At 35.4% G+C, this 14,492-nt stretch overlaps 2 protein-coding genes, 1 long non-coding RNA gene and 1 pseudogene across 3 annotated transcripts; 2 read left to right on the forward strand and 2 right to left on the reverse strand.

The window, feature by feature from the left end:
* Window positions 1-575: 575 nt before the first annotated feature.
* On the reverse strand, window positions 576-2,580 carry LOC125473037. The gene is made up of 3 exons (XR_007254965.1): window positions 1,999-2,580; window positions 1,704-1,792; window positions 576-670 (listed from the first exon to the last, which is right to left on the reverse strand). It is a non-coding gene; the product is annotated as an uncharacterized LOC125473037 (long non-coding RNA).
* Window positions 2,581-2,863: 283 nt separating this feature from the next.
* LOC103959205 lies at window positions 2,864-7,703 on the forward strand (annotated as a pseudogene).
* A 445-nt stretch (window positions 7,704-8,148) lies between these two features.
* On the reverse strand, window positions 8,149-10,387 carry LOC103959180 (protein GET1). Its single transcript, XM_048575345.1, has 7 exons — window positions 10,199-10,387; window positions 9,972-10,051; window positions 9,712-9,782; window positions 9,056-9,126; window positions 8,868-8,949; window positions 8,708-8,757; window positions 8,149-8,360 (listed from the first exon to the last, which is right to left on the reverse strand). Exons 1-7 carry the CDS (start codon window positions 10,313-10,315, stop codon window positions 8,289-8,291), a joined length of 543 nt encoding a protein of 180 aa, XP_048431302.1. The 5' UTR covers window positions 10,316-10,387; the 3' UTR covers window positions 8,149-8,288.
* Window positions 10,388-12,111: 1,724 nt separating this feature from the next.
* LOC103959178 (high mobility group B protein 3-like) lies at window positions 12,112-13,830 on the forward strand. Its single transcript, XM_009371529.3, has 8 exons — window positions 12,112-12,271; window positions 12,473-12,528; window positions 12,651-12,740; window positions 12,875-12,932; window positions 13,049-13,093; window positions 13,197-13,277; window positions 13,364-13,456; window positions 13,556-13,830. The coding sequence occupies exons 2-8, from the start codon at window positions 12,485-12,487 to the stop codon at window positions 13,574-13,576; spliced, it is 432 nt and encodes a 143-aa protein (XP_009369804.1). The 5' UTR covers window positions 12,112-12,271; window positions 12,473-12,484; the 3' UTR covers window positions 13,577-13,830.
* The last annotated feature ends 662 nt before the right edge of the window (window positions 13,831-14,492 follow it).

Consider the following 14,492-nt stretch of genomic DNA (forward strand, 5'->3'; position numbering starts at 1 on the left):
TTTTCTTCAAGGTTCACTGCCAACATGAGCTCTACGGCAAGAATGGACTTTCCCACCTTTCCTTTTCTTCGATCTCCGACGAATAGGTCTGCAACCAATGAGTATGTAAAACCATAACAAAACATGAATTGTATTTGTTTTAATAACTTGAATCAGTTTTATAAAAATTGAAAGAGCCTGAAAAAAGAAAACATGACGACACAGTAAGTTGTAGGATAAAAAAAAGGGGGAGGACTGAGGTGTTAACTGAAATAATTCAGGGGGAGGACTGAGGTGCCAACTGAAACATCAAGTATTGGTACCAAAACACAAAAGAACTTAAAAGTCAAAATATAAAGCCTCCATAACAATATTTACTTTATCACACATCAAGTATTGGTACAGACAATTTATACATTTGAAGTAAATCAGTTAAGTTATTATCATGTTTCCTGATAACTATAACATAGGAGGCCATTTAAAAAATGCAAACACATTCCGAAAGTGTTGAAAGTGCCAATGCTAATTAAGGTTAGGGGAATTTTTGGAAATAAGTTGGTGCTAAAAGAAAAAAGCCAACTGTTCTGCTATTCTCACCTTTCGTTTTCTTCAAGGTTCACTGCCAACATGAGCTCTACGGCAAGAATGGACTTTCCCACCTTTCCTTTTCTTCGATCTCCGACGAATAGGTCTGCAACCAATGAGTATGTAAAACCATAACAAAACATGAATTGTATTTGTTTTAATAACTTGAATCAGTTTTATAAAAATTGAAAGAGCCTGAAAAAAGAAAGCATGACGACACAGTAAGTTGTAGGATAAAAAAAAGGGGGAGGACTGAGGTGTCAACTGAAATAATTCAGGGGGAGGACTGAGGTGCCAACTGAAACATCAAGTATTGGTACCAAAACACAAAAGAACTTAAAAGTCAAAATATAAAGCCTCCATAACAATATTTACTTTATCACACATCAAGTATTGGTACAGACAATTTATACATTTGAAGTAAATCAGTTAAGTTATTATCATGTTTCCTGCAAAAGATCGTAAGCACCTAACCAACTGCAGCTATATAATACCATGACTTCAATAATAAGGAAACATATAACATTGAGAGGTAATTTTAGACACAACTTCCCCCCATTTGTTCGGAATGCAACCATCTTTTTGTTCATCACCCTTTGTCTAGTATGATAAGGAAGAAAGGATACCAACCAACGCAAAAATTCACAGAAATGTGAAGGTCAAGTCAATCTATCCAAAAACTTAAAAAGTAAACTGTGAAATGAAAACATGCAGTTATTCCAATTTTATTTCAAGATGATTAAATTAAAAGAAAGATCAACCCAAAAAAAAACACAAACCAATGTAATTAGACAGATCCTTTAGCAAAAATCAAATCTTGGTAACATCCAAAGGTTCAAAAAACAATTAATCAAATTTGCAGCAATGAGAATGTTCATGAATAAAACCCATTACCAGAAAAAGCCAGCAAATGAAAAATCAAATTTGCGGATATTAATTCATTTCTGATGCAATCAGAAGATTCGAAACACTACAGAAAGCAAATACAATTCAGAAAAAAATTTACAGATACATTTTTAAATTAAAAAGTACCAAACAGAGGTGGAAAGGAAGTGGAAGAACAGAGATGGAGATTGACACAAATTAAAGAAAATCCAAAAATTGCTCTTCAAAAGGGAGAATAATAAAAAATAACTCACGTTTTTTTCCTTTTACTTTTGCTTCTCTTTTCTTCACCGACCTCCTCCTCTGCTTGTTCGTCTTCGAGTTTCAGTCTTGCTGTCTCAATCTACAAAACCCAAAATTGACTACAGTAAACACAAAACCCACCAAGAAATTACCTCTAAAAAAAATACCACAAAAAAACACATTAAGCTCCAAATTCAATCATCAACCCAAAAACTTGAAATCCCTCGAGAACTTGAACAAACCCCCCGAGAACCAAGGAAAATACAAAAAATCTAAGACTGTATCACATAAAAAGAAAATGCTTACCAGATTGTCTTTGAGTGAGTACGTGTTCTGCCTCAATGCAATCTTTGAGAGAGCAAGAGTGATGGAAGCTACTAAGGACACATAAGGAAAGATGGAAAAAAAAAAAAAAAAAAAAAAGTGTGCAGATGATGGGACCAAATAAAAAAACTGCAATTGGAAAAAATCTTGAATCAAAGGTTGAAATCGAAAGCTAAATGGAAAGGAAAGTTGGGGTTAGAGATTTGTACAAAATGGAAAACTTACTTAAATATGGCGATCGGAAGAGAGAAGGGAAGATGAGCAACAGCCAGGAGATTGGGCTCTTGAAAGTGGGCGTCCGGGATCGAAGGTGTGAAGAGGATGGGCTCCAAGACGACGTCCCGAAGTCTGGTTTCGAAAATTGGGCTCTTTTCGAATATTCATCTGTATATAGCGGTGGTATGTGGGCAGTTGTTGTTGAACCTTCAACTAAACTCAGATCATGGGAATCGGTGAACTGCTCTTTGGTTTCGTCGTGGAAATCGTCAAACTGTTCTTTGGTTTCGATCGTGGGAAGTTGGAGTAGGACTAATAACTGAACTGGCAACTATCTCTTCCTTTTCACTTTCCATTAGGTTTCAAATAGTTAATGTTATTACCTCTTTATCCTTCTTTTGGTACTAAATCCTTGATTTTCGCAGAGTCATTAAGTAAGGGTATTTTAGGGATTATCGAATGCTTCACCAAACTGGGGCTCTCACTTTATATATATAGGTACTAAATCCTTGATTTTCGCAGAGTCATTAAGTAAGGGTATTTTAGGGATTATCGAATGCTTCACCAAACTGGGGCTCTCACTTTATATATATAGATAACTCAAACCCTGCCCAGGCCCAGCAGTGTTTCGTTCCCCACCCACGCCAACCATTCAATTGATTCTTCAAAGTTCCACCACGAAGGCTACGCCTTTGCAGCCATGAAATTCGATAGCAAACTCACCTCAAGAATCAACCCTTTCTGTTTCTTGCGAGGATATTTCTGTGCACGTACAGATTTGATTTTCCAATTTGGGATTATTTTCTTGGCGAGGACATTTGTTGGGTTTCTTTATAAACTAAAATAAAATTAGAGTGTGTAAGAAGGAGAACGGAGACATGGTGATTCACCATGGCACGAAGAAGATTGGCTGGGTGGGGTTAGACTTTGAAGAATCAATTGAAGGGGTGGCGTGGGTGGGTAGTTGTTTCTGGTGTTTGGCTGGGTGGGGAACCTGAAGGGTTTGAGTTTTTATTTTTAATTTTTAATTTTAATGTTTAAAATTAGTTTTAAAAATTAAAAATGATATATTTAATTAGCAAGTAACTAAGGTTAGAAGGATGGACACATGGCACCTAATAAGGTGTATGGTGAGCATACCCTAAAGTTAATATAGGTGAGCAAAAATGCACCCCAAACAAAAAAGAAACAACCAAAAAAAGAAGCAAGCAAAGAACAAAAAACAAAAAAACAAAAAAAAAAAGAAGAAGAAAAAAAGCAAAGTAAAGCAAAGAACCAAAAATAGAAGCAAGCAAAGAACCAAGAAGTGGGTACCCCTTAAGTAAGACTGGAGTTGTTAGCGAGTAGTTTTTGTGAGGAGTGTGAGTGATTAGAGTTTGCCTCTGAAAAATAAAAGTGTCATAATTTCTAAAATTGTGTATTTAAGAATTGTATGTTGTAGTATTTATGAGTGTAATACAAATAATTTGTTTATTGATTTTGTCTCTCCAACATTTATATTAGAGTTGTGTACTCTAATTTTCTCAACACAACCTCCAACAGGTTGCAGCTTGAACTAGTCAACAGAACTGGCCGTCTTGTAATTTTACCTTCCCTCCAGCATCACTCTTCACACCACAACACCACCCACACCACCACCCCCCAACCCAGCATGGATGCCTCCAATATGGCTAATCAGCCAGAGAGTCCTATTACTCCGTTAGCATCAACCGATGTCGGTGACCAGATCGAGCTAGCAGATCAGACCAACGTCCAAGAAGCTGCAAAATTAGAAGGCAACAATAGTACAGTTTTGATAAGTAGCATGGATCCTGACGTTTTCAACGCTGCAAAACAAGGCAATCTCGATGTCCTTAAGGAACAAGGCAAGAATCTGGACAAAATATTGACTGCAACCAAGAACACAGTCCTTGATATCTATACAGCATGCTATAGGCACCCAACGTACATAGAATCTGAGGATGAGATACTCAAGTCAACGAACAATGTGGACGGTATCCTTAAAACGTGTCCAGCACTACTATGGCAGCAGAACGAGAGTGGTGATACTGCCCTGCACATTGCGGCAAGATATGGGCGTGCTAATATAGTTAAAGCTCTCCTCCTAGCTACACAAACTTATTATCAAGGCGACCTTGAGCAAGGTTGTGCGATCTCATCAGAAGATGCCCTCTTGTAGGAGCAAAAGCTCATCAAAAAAACCAACAAGAAGAAGGACACAGCACTGCACGAAGCTGTCCGCTTTAATTACTTTAGGGTGGTGGAGATATTAATCAAAGCAGACCCTGAGTTTTCTTACTCTGCTAACGATGCCGGCGAGACTCCTCTTTACCTAGCTGTCGACAGGGGATGCAGTGCTTGTTGTGTTGCAATACTTGAAGGTTGCAAAAATCCAACTTATAAAGGCCCAAATGGTAGAACGGCTTTGCACGCTGCGGTTATCCGCAATGATGAAGGTAAAGGTATATAGAAAATAGTTTTTTTTTTAAATAAAAAAAAAGGTTAGTATCCGGTTTCTAGTTATTAATATTCATTAACTAATATCTTGTTAGTTTTCAGATTTCAATCGAAGTTCCTATTATTAATGTAATAATATATTTACATGTCTAGTTACATAATTTTTTAAAATAAAAATCAGTAATTGATTTAGTGTTTTAATACTCACACCTTTATTAAACTCATAATTAAGTTTTAATTTAAAACAATTACAAGATAAAAAAAATTAGAATAAGTTTGTACCTATTAGTTTTTTATAAAAAGATTTTTGTTGTAGGTCTAATTTACTGAATAATATAAAGGGAAGAGAGGGGGGCAGTGGCACAAAGAGAAAAACAGAGATGTGTAATTATGAGGTGTGTGTTATTTCACCTCATTATGCCTTTATTTATAATAATAGGGAAGATAAATTCTTTACCCAAATAGAATTACAACTCTAATATGATAATATATAGTCTAAGAGATACGACAGAATCTCATGGATATCATAGGTATGAAAGGATTAACACGATCAAATTCCTAATCTAATAGAACTGCAACAAATTTTATTTTTTAGTCATAAATGTACTCATTCATATAATTTTTCAATTTTCTAAATCTTAAATTGACTCATTCTTAAATATACCAATTTTTATATGTAAAATATACTATTTTTAATATAAAATGTACCTATTTTTCTTTATATAAAATCCATTCAATTACTTTCTAATCCATTTTAAAACTTATATGGGTACATTTTTTTTCGTTGATTTGAGATGTATGTATCCCTGTCAAGTTCAATTGAAGAAATTTATTAATGTTATTAAGCCTAATACCTTTTTTTTTTTTTTTTTTGTGTTTTTAAGAATGTAACCATGTTTATATATACAATATATCAAGAGTACAACTTCTATTTTAATATTATTAATCCCATAAATTTTGAGTTTTATTTAAAATCTCATTAATATAAACAACTACTAATTTCAAATGTTAATTTAAAAAAAATATAGTAACATACATAAAAATACATTATTACATTAATATCAGGACTTCAATTTAAAACTGAAAACCAACAAAGTTTCAGTAGAAAAACATTGAAATATAGGGAGCGCATCCAAAGTCTCCCTTAGAAAATTCCTTTTATCTTTCATTTCATGATTCATTAATAAATATGTTTCTTGAAGTTTATATTTATGTTTTCTTTTTCTTTTTTTACTTAAGTAATGACGAGGGCATTACTAAAATCGGATAGAACTCTGGCAAAAGCAGCAGACGAACTAGGATGTATTCCGCTTCACATGGCTGCACATTTTGGTTACTTTTCAATGGTTAGGCAACTATTGGAATGTGATAAATCTACGGCCTACGTTGCTGACAATAATGGGCGCACAGCTCTTCACCTTGCTGCGTCCGAAGGCCATCTAGCTATAATGAAAAAGCTTCTTACTCATTGCCCTGATTGTTGTGAACTGGTCGACAACAAATGTCAGTCAGAATGTGCTTCACTATGCCATTGAGAGCGGTCAATATCACGTAGTTGATTTTGTGTCGAAAGATCTGTGGCTTAGCAACATCCTCTTAAATGCCAAGGATGGAAATGGCAATGCACCTATCCATTACGTTGCTCTTTATCCCATGTTTGCGATGACTAAACTTGTACTTGATGATAAAGTTGATATAATGTCGTTCAACAAGGAAAATTTAAACGCTTTCGACATCATTCTAGCTAATAAGGACAACATGAGCAAGGCACTTCAGCTGGTATGTATCATCTCTAATTTTTTTTTTATGTTATTATCCAATTTTTCTTCAACCGTCTAAGATTACTGAGTACTCCTAAATTAACCCTTCAGCTGGTATCTATCATCTCTAATTTTCTTTTATGTTCTTATCCAATTTTTCTTCAACCGTCTAGAATTACTGAGTATTCCTAAATTAAACGATGAAGATTGACATTAAGAAATTGTTTAAAAAGTCGACTATTCGATAGACTGAACTACAAAAAACAAACCTTTTATTATGTTGCCCACTAAAAATACCTTTCCGGCTCCGTTCATAAAGAAAATCCAAAGCTGTCTAAATAAGGATCACTTATTCGTACAATTACATGACCAATAATAAGGATGTTACTAATCTTCATCCTTAGATTTGTCCTTAAAGATAACATTAATCTTCTATGTCATGCAGGAAAATATAAAAAAAAAATTGCAAGGCAGGTATGGTAGACCAGGTCACAGAGTCAAAAGCCACAACGATGATGGCAATGAAGTGGAGGAGGAAAACCAAGGTAGCAGAGACACTGAAGAAAGCTTAATGAAAGCAAAAGAAACCCAACTGGTGGTGGCTACACTTATAGCAACAGTAACCTTCGCCGCGGGTTTTACCATGCCTGGTGGTTACCATAGCGAAAGCGGATCGGACCAGGGTTCCCCGATTCTATCAAGAAACACAGCGTTCAAAGCATTTGTTATAACAAATACACTAGCCATGGCCATGTCTAGTTGTTCTGTCCTGGTGCTCTTGTATTCCTCCATTTACACAAAACGAAAGTACATGATCCAAACCCCTGTTACGTTTTACACGGTAGAACTTTGACAATGTTGGCTTTGATTGCAATGGTGATTGCATTCGTTGCTGGCACATACGCAGTACTTGGCGGTCATTCTCCAGGATTAGCCCTTGCAGCTCTTGTGCTTGGCTGCTTTTTCTTCTATTTCTTTGCACATTCCATTCTTTCTTTAGAAAGCAAAATACTTAAGGCCTCGCATTTCCTGCACCATTTGTATTTAGGCATTGCATTGCTGATAAGTTACTCACTTTTTGCGCTGCTTAGATCGATAAGCTTGAAGCTACATAACAGGCCCCAGCCGACCAAGTAGCTGTTTGAGCCTAAATCGTTTCTAGTGCAGATGCAGCAAGAAGTTTACTTTTGTTTGGTTTTTATTTTTATTATTTTTAATAAATTTAACGGCTTTCTAGTTTTAAAGCTGTGGTAATCAAGTGACAAATGTACTGTCCAGATTAAATTTGTAAATGGAGTCGGTTAATTGTTTGTCTTCTAGCTCCATTGCAGATAAGTTTATGAGTTGGCAACGTACCAAAATTTGTTACATATATATAATATATAAATACATATGTATTGTGATGTATGATCTGCTGCATATGCACAACTTTTAGCCATCACCGTTCTGACAATTCCTTGTTCCGTCCCTTGTAATTCACAGCTCCAAGAACAAGAATCATTTAAACACAAAATTCATAAACATTATCATGACCTCAGAGCCCAGAACTGATCATTGAAACATTTTTCCACGATCTGAACCCGTTCGTATTTACTGGAATTTCCTTATGCTGCATAAATTCAAAGAATCGTATTTTCACAAGAGGTAAGCTTTCTGCATACTACAACGATAAACTCGATTTCACAGACAACAGAAAGAGTAATGCACACTACCGGTTCAAATTAAATGAGTAGGTAACAATCTTAAGTTCATGACTAGACATTGTGGAGTAAATGTCAGAACAAAATCATGTTTCCGTTGGTACAATAAAAACTTGACAGGACACAAATAATTTAAACTCTAGAACTTGGCAAGTCGACATACGAACTTGCTAACCCTGGTAGATAATATCAACCAAGGAATAATTCCTACCTGCAAAAACAAATCAAGAAGAATCAGAAGCAATACTCAAAACCGTGCTTAAGAATTCGCTATATCGCATACTAAGCAATGCACATCTCTTTTCTTTCTGACCCGAGATACGTAATATGCAAACATTGGCAGTCTAAACACGAAAGTGACAGTACATAGTATTGACGAGACATTAGAGTGCCAGCAAATATAGATACTCTTACAGAAGTGATAAGAGACTGGCATTTTTTAGATCATTTATTTAAGGCACCTTTAATATATGACACATAACGATCAAAAGTAATTCCAACTTTATTTACCATAATATATGACAAGTAACGATCAAAAGTAATTCCAACTTTATTTACCATAACATTTTCGTTTACAAGTCCTCCGGCCCTCCATGATATCAGCTTCCCTGCAGGGACAAGAGATAGTAATCAGTAACTTCTATCAATTGTTATAGATGTACCATCTCAATAGGAAAGAGAGGGCTTGAAAAGTAAATTTGGATCGAGAAAACGCTACCAAAGGGTTGCACAAGTTGTTGCGATATGGAGGCAACAGGAACCCTCCAAAACCAGCAAACCAGCACAATATATGTCAAGACCTAAATGGACAACCAAGTGTATCTATTAAGAACCCTAGCTCAGGCAATTCCCTGTTATCGAAGAAAGCTAATAACTATTTCAAAAGTCCAAAATACTGAGAACTACCTTTAAGATGAACAAAATTCTCAGATACAAATCATATGAAAGTTTTATCTCCTTGCCGTGTAATTCTTGATCTGGAAGGCACGTAATATGTTAGAATCAACTCATAATAACTATACAAAATTGTAATGATCGAAATAAATTAAAATGTTTGAGACAAAGTGATTGTAGTACATACATTAAGGAAAGAGAATTGCAAGTACCTACGGAAAATTTGAAAGGTAAAGTGGGGAAAAAGAGGGTGTAGAAACATTAAGGCATATGTGGTACAACAGAAGAGAGCGACGTGACAGAGGACTGAAGAAAGATGGGAAATTAAATTTCAAAGTCACAGATTCACCTTATCGGCAGTGAAACAAGACTAAACTTATACTAAACTCATCTCTCTGTATGAAATTTTTGTATCGGGACACCTAGATTCTAACGATATTGAACAACAACCTAAACTGTATTAGCCATTCAATACTTTGCTTAACAACATCATACTCATAAAATGCGTGGACGCTATATACAAACACAACTTTGAGAACAAGGATGTCATATATAATTACTCTCTGCAATCATATATACGTAGCATACGTGTTTTAGGAATGCCTGTGTATAATTATACATATGATCAACATAAACCAATAATCCAAGGGCTGGAGTTGCAAACTAACAATTTGCAAGTTCTTTCTCCTTAGCAGCTGCCATCCTCCGAAGTTTCGCAGCTTGCGCAAAAGTCGACGGCCTGGATTCAGACAAAAACAAAGATCATGCAACTGCAAATAACCCAAACTAAAGGCTGATACTATAAAGCTAAGAAATTTGAAGCTGCAAGCTTCAAAACATCGCTGAAAATCCAAAAAAAAAAAAAAAAAAAAAAATCCATTTGATAAATTGGAGAACATATATGATTAAATAATAAAAAATCACTCACTGGGACAAGGAGCTTGCCTCCTTCAAGAGGTCTTTAATTTCTCCACGCAATCGGCTTGCCGTGGCATTCTTAACTCCTCCCTGCCAACAAAACAAATCACCCAAATTCAAATTGTAATTTCAGAATAAATGCAATTAAAGCATAAATAAAAGATTAAGAGCTTAATTTCGTACAGAAATTAGGATTAAATTGTTTGAATGCAAGTGAAAAATGGTCGAGGAAATTACTTTCTTTAACTGTTCCAGCCACCTAGAGAGGAATTGGAAAGCGACGACGACGATGAATACAATTGGAGCTGCGAAGGAACTACGGTGCGCCGGTAGGGTTTCTATTACCTCTCCCATGTCTGCTTGCTTCCTTGCTCGATCCGAACGTGACACCACCTCCTTCGTTTCGGATTTTCTATGCTTCTCTGCAACAGGGTCAGTTCCTATAGACCGAAGTCTAAAACTCCACTGGGCAACCCCGATTTAATTGGGCCTAAGTTGTTTGACAATGGTCTAATTGAACAAGCCCAAGTTAGCCCAAATCTCATAAATGACGAGTTTTTAGTTACCGTATATTCTCAAAGAGATTTGTAATATGCCCATATCCACACCCCTAAGACGATGTAGAATTCCCTTCTCCTAAACTTTTTTAACAAAAAGCCATTCAAAAAAATTCTCTACAATTCAAGATATATTTTGTCGTAAATTGATTTCAATTATTTTAAAACAATTTAGTACGATAGTTTACTGATTTTCTCTTTTATTTATAAGTAGGAGATTTTAAGTTCGTATATCGAGAATGATGAATTCTTAACTATTTTATTTTCTCATCCATTAGTCTAAATATATGATTATTGAAAAAATGGGTTTCAAAGGAATTAGAAATATTTTATTATTAGATTTTAAGCTTCCACAATCTCACAACTCAAGTATAGAGGGATTTTAATCACACTTAACATAAAATATCCAGAAACGAATACAAACTTCATCAAATTACATAAAGTCATAAATCTATCAAAATTACTAAAATTGAATACGCTTCCATATCAAGTTTGATTTAATAGAAAATACACGACATAAAAATAAAATAAAATAAAATAAAGGAATGAAAATGTAACGATGTAATGATTTTACCGAGAAATAGTTTAGTTTGTCGAGAAAATGACTCGATACACCAAGTATCATAATAGGATTTATTCAAATTTAAATTTTAAATTCCTTCAAAATTGTGTTATTACAATTGTTGTTCAGTGCCGTAATTCTTAAGCATTCAAGGCTGACTTGATAATGTGGTGCTTAAAAAAAAAAAAGCTTAAAATAAAATTTGGGACATCAAATGTGTTTGGTAAAACAAAACAAAAAATACTTTTAAAAACATTTGCTATTTTTTTTATTCAAAGCATAGTAATCAAGGTCTTTTTAATGAAATTTTCAAATGATAAGTATATCCGCACTTATTTACAAAATTACAATCATTGACCCCATATTTTTCTTTGACAATTTTCATATTACATTAAATTTTATATTTTTTTAATCATTTAATATATTCACAACAATTTATATAAAAGTTTACTAAACATTCATACACTATTTTTTTGTTAAAAGCACTTGTACAAATAATAGTTTACCAAACATTTATTTTACAGCTCTTTGTTCTTACGTCACAATAATCAATTTTTTTTAAAAAACACATCAATACCAAACTAGTCCTGAAAATGTCTCGTTTCTATAAAAAAAATATCGAGCAACCAATTGACATATTTACCCCCAAAGCAATAATATCCCATAAATAAATACAGGAGTAGCTAGCTCCAAATTTAATTTAGTGAATCGATCACCCTCCCACAAACATCTAGAAGCGCCCTAACCCCAAACTTGTAATTTCACCAAGAACTACGCACGTGCCTTCCATATCCCACGCACACATCGTCCACGTGTCCTCCTATTTCCACCGATTTCCAGTGTCCCGGCAGCGGAAATAGAACAAAGAAACACAAGGAAGCACAAACGGGATCCCAAGCGAACTTCCCAACCAATCGACCCCCATCACGCGGATCCCCAACGTGGCACCAATATTTTGAAATCCCGCCCAAACCCGGACTTCAATCCTTTCAATAAATCAAAATTTAATTGTCCGCCATTTTTATTTTTTATTTTTGCGCCACGGCCTTCCCTTCTTGTCCCTCCACACAACCAAGGGCAAATTTTACACACGCACACCGCACCAAAACAAAGCAAACGACCCAAAGGCATATCTCTCATTATTCTCCATCTGTCTCTGCGTCGTCGCCTTATCCTCTCCCTTCACCAAAGGTAAACTCGCCCGCCTACTCGGGCCGAGTCGCTTCGTTTTCCGCCGTTTCCGAACGATTCTCGTCGTTTTTCGCCGTGTCCGAGCGATTCTCGCTCGTTTTGGAGGCGTTCTCGTCGTTTTCCGCCGTTTCCGAATGGTTTTTATCGATTTTGTGCCGTTCCTGAACGATTCTCATCGCTTAATCGCTGTTATCTGTGCAGGTTTAGCTGAATATGGGGAAATCAAGAGCTGCTGCTCCCAAAAAAGCCGATGCGAAGTGAGCTTCCGGTTTTGTTTTCCGTTTTGCTGTGAATTTTTTTCGATTTTATCGTTTCAATTCGAGATCTATATATGAAACGGTGATTTTGAATTTACGTTTAATTTTTTGAATTTTGATAGATTGAAGACCAAAAGCGCTGGCGCGAGCAAGAAAGCTGCGAAGGATCCGAACAAGCCTAAGAGGCCTGCAAGCGCCTTCTTCGTTTTCATGTACGGTCAACGCTCTCTCTCTCTCTCTCTCTCTCTCTTTTTCTCTCTCTCCTTTTTGTGCAGATCGAACGATTTTATTATCGTCTGTTTTGTAATTATATTTTTGTATGAATTTTTGGTTCAATTTTATACAGGGAGGATTTTAGAGTGAAATACAAGAAGGATCATCCTAATAACAAATCCGTCGCCGCTGTAAGTGAATCTCATATTCTCAGATCTGCGCTTTTAATTTTATTTTATTGAATATATTTTGTTTAATTTAGCAAAATTAAATTGTATTTATTCTTATTTTCGAATAATTTGAATAGGTCGGTAAAGCTGGTGGTGATAAATGGAAATCGCTTTCAGAGGCTGTGAGTATTTAGGCCAATCAATTTTGTTAATCGATTTGTTAATTACATGAATATTCTGTAACCTTTTTATTAATTTGTTGGTTAATTTAATTAAATTATTCAGGAGAAAGCTCCCTACATTGCCAAAGCAGAGAAAAGGAAGACCGAGTACACCAAGACCATGAATGCGTACAACAAGCGCATAGTGAGTGCTCTCTTTTTTATTTACGTTTTTTCGGTTGAATTTATTTGTGTTGTGTTGTGAGAATTGTTGCATCATTGCGAAATTAGGCCGAGGGAGGCAATGGAGCGGAGGACGAAGAGTCTGATAAGTCCAAGTCCGAGGTGCAAAACGAAGATGAAGATGATGACGAGAGCGGAGAGGTTTTTTCGAATTGGCTCTTGTTATTGTGTTGATCTTGTTTTCTCTGCGTAGTTCTGTGATTAGTGTGATTGAACTGTGTTGGTTTTGTTTAATTGTAGGAAGAAGATGATGACGAGTAGAGAAGGAAAGCCGGAAATTGAATGAAGGAGAGGAGCAATTTGTGGTTAGGGTTATTGGTTAGAACATATCGAATGACCTGCATTTTCTGATTAAAGCTCTGTGTCTGATGATAAGATAGCTACATTTTTAGGATTAGGGAAGGAAAAGGAAAAACACAAGGGGTTATGTTTCGGGACTCATCCACCTGATTCCCCATATCGTTTCTGTACTTAATGATCGTTTTTATGCTCAAATGACTTCTGTTTTGCTCTAATTAGTATCCCTTTTATTATATGCTTGGGATTGATTTGCTTTGTGCATTTTCTTATGGTTGTGGCATTTGACTTCGTATAACATTCGTGTCATGGTGTCGGTATTCCAAATGAATTGCAATGCGCGTTGCGACGTATGATAACCTTTTTTACAAGATTTTGTGATTCGCTTGGAATACCGGCAACTAGCCATCTTCAAGTGAGGATGTGTTTTATCTGCAGTTCGGTTTGAGATTTTGCATCATTGTTCTCTATTCACCATCTTGTTTTATGTGATGGTGGTTGTTTGGCTTCAATCTGCGTCTCTCTCTTTTGACTTTCTGCCATTGGTTCCTTTGGATTGCTTTGGGGATTCTTCGTTGGTTAACAACACCAATTGGATGACAACCTGTCAGTGTTTTTTTAGCATGGCATGAATGTCAACTCTTCCAGTATGCTCGAGTATTTTAGGGATTGTTTGAAAAGTGCTTTTAAATTACCGAAAGTGTTTTTTTTTAAAAAATTTTGAATTTCAAAAGTATTTGAAATGCTTTATGCTAAAAGCATTTGTTATGTGATTCATGTTAGAAGCATTTTAAGTGTTTTTTTAGAATTAATTTGTATTTTTATCAAGTTTTGATTTCGAAATTTTTATTTAAAAGGGTTTTCAGTCGTTTAAAAGCAA

Source organism: the organism of the source record quoted next, unplaced genomic scaffold, assembly GCF_019419815.1.
Source record: "Pyrus x bretschneideri cultivar Hongxiangsu unplaced genomic scaffold, Pyrus_bretschneideri_v1 Contig8, whole genome shotgun sequence".
Classification (NCBI taxonomy): domain Eukaryota; kingdom Viridiplantae; phylum Streptophyta; class Magnoliopsida; order Rosales; family Rosaceae; genus Pyrus; species Pyrus x bretschneideri.

Excerpts from the sequence above, each read along its gene's own strand:
- LOC103959180 (XM_048575345.1), bottom strand. The coding sequence starts at position 10,315 with ATGGGAGAGGTAATAGAAACCCTACCGGCGCACCGTAGTTCCTTCGCA. Across the intron at positions 8,950-9,055 it reads GAATTTTGTTCATCTTAAAG|GTCTTGACATATATTGTGCT; the intron begins GTAGTTCTCAGT and ends TTGTCCATTTAG. Across the intron at positions 8,361-8,707 it reads TTGTAAACGAAAATGTTATG|GTAGGAATTATTCCTTGGTT; the intron begins GTAAATAAAGTT and ends TTGTTTTTGCAG.
- LOC103959178 (XM_009371529.3), top strand. The coding sequence starts at position 12,485 with ATGGGGAAATCAAGAGCTGCTGCTCCCAAAAAAGCCGATGCGAA. Across the intron at positions 12,741-12,874 it reads AGCGCCTTCTTCGTTTTCAT|GGAGGATTTTAGAGTGAAAT; the intron begins GTACGGTCAACG and ends AATTTTATACAG. Across the intron at positions 13,278-13,363 it reads ATGCGTACAACAAGCGCATA|GCCGAGGGAGGCAATGGAGC; the intron begins GTGAGTGCTCTC and ends TTGCGAAATTAG.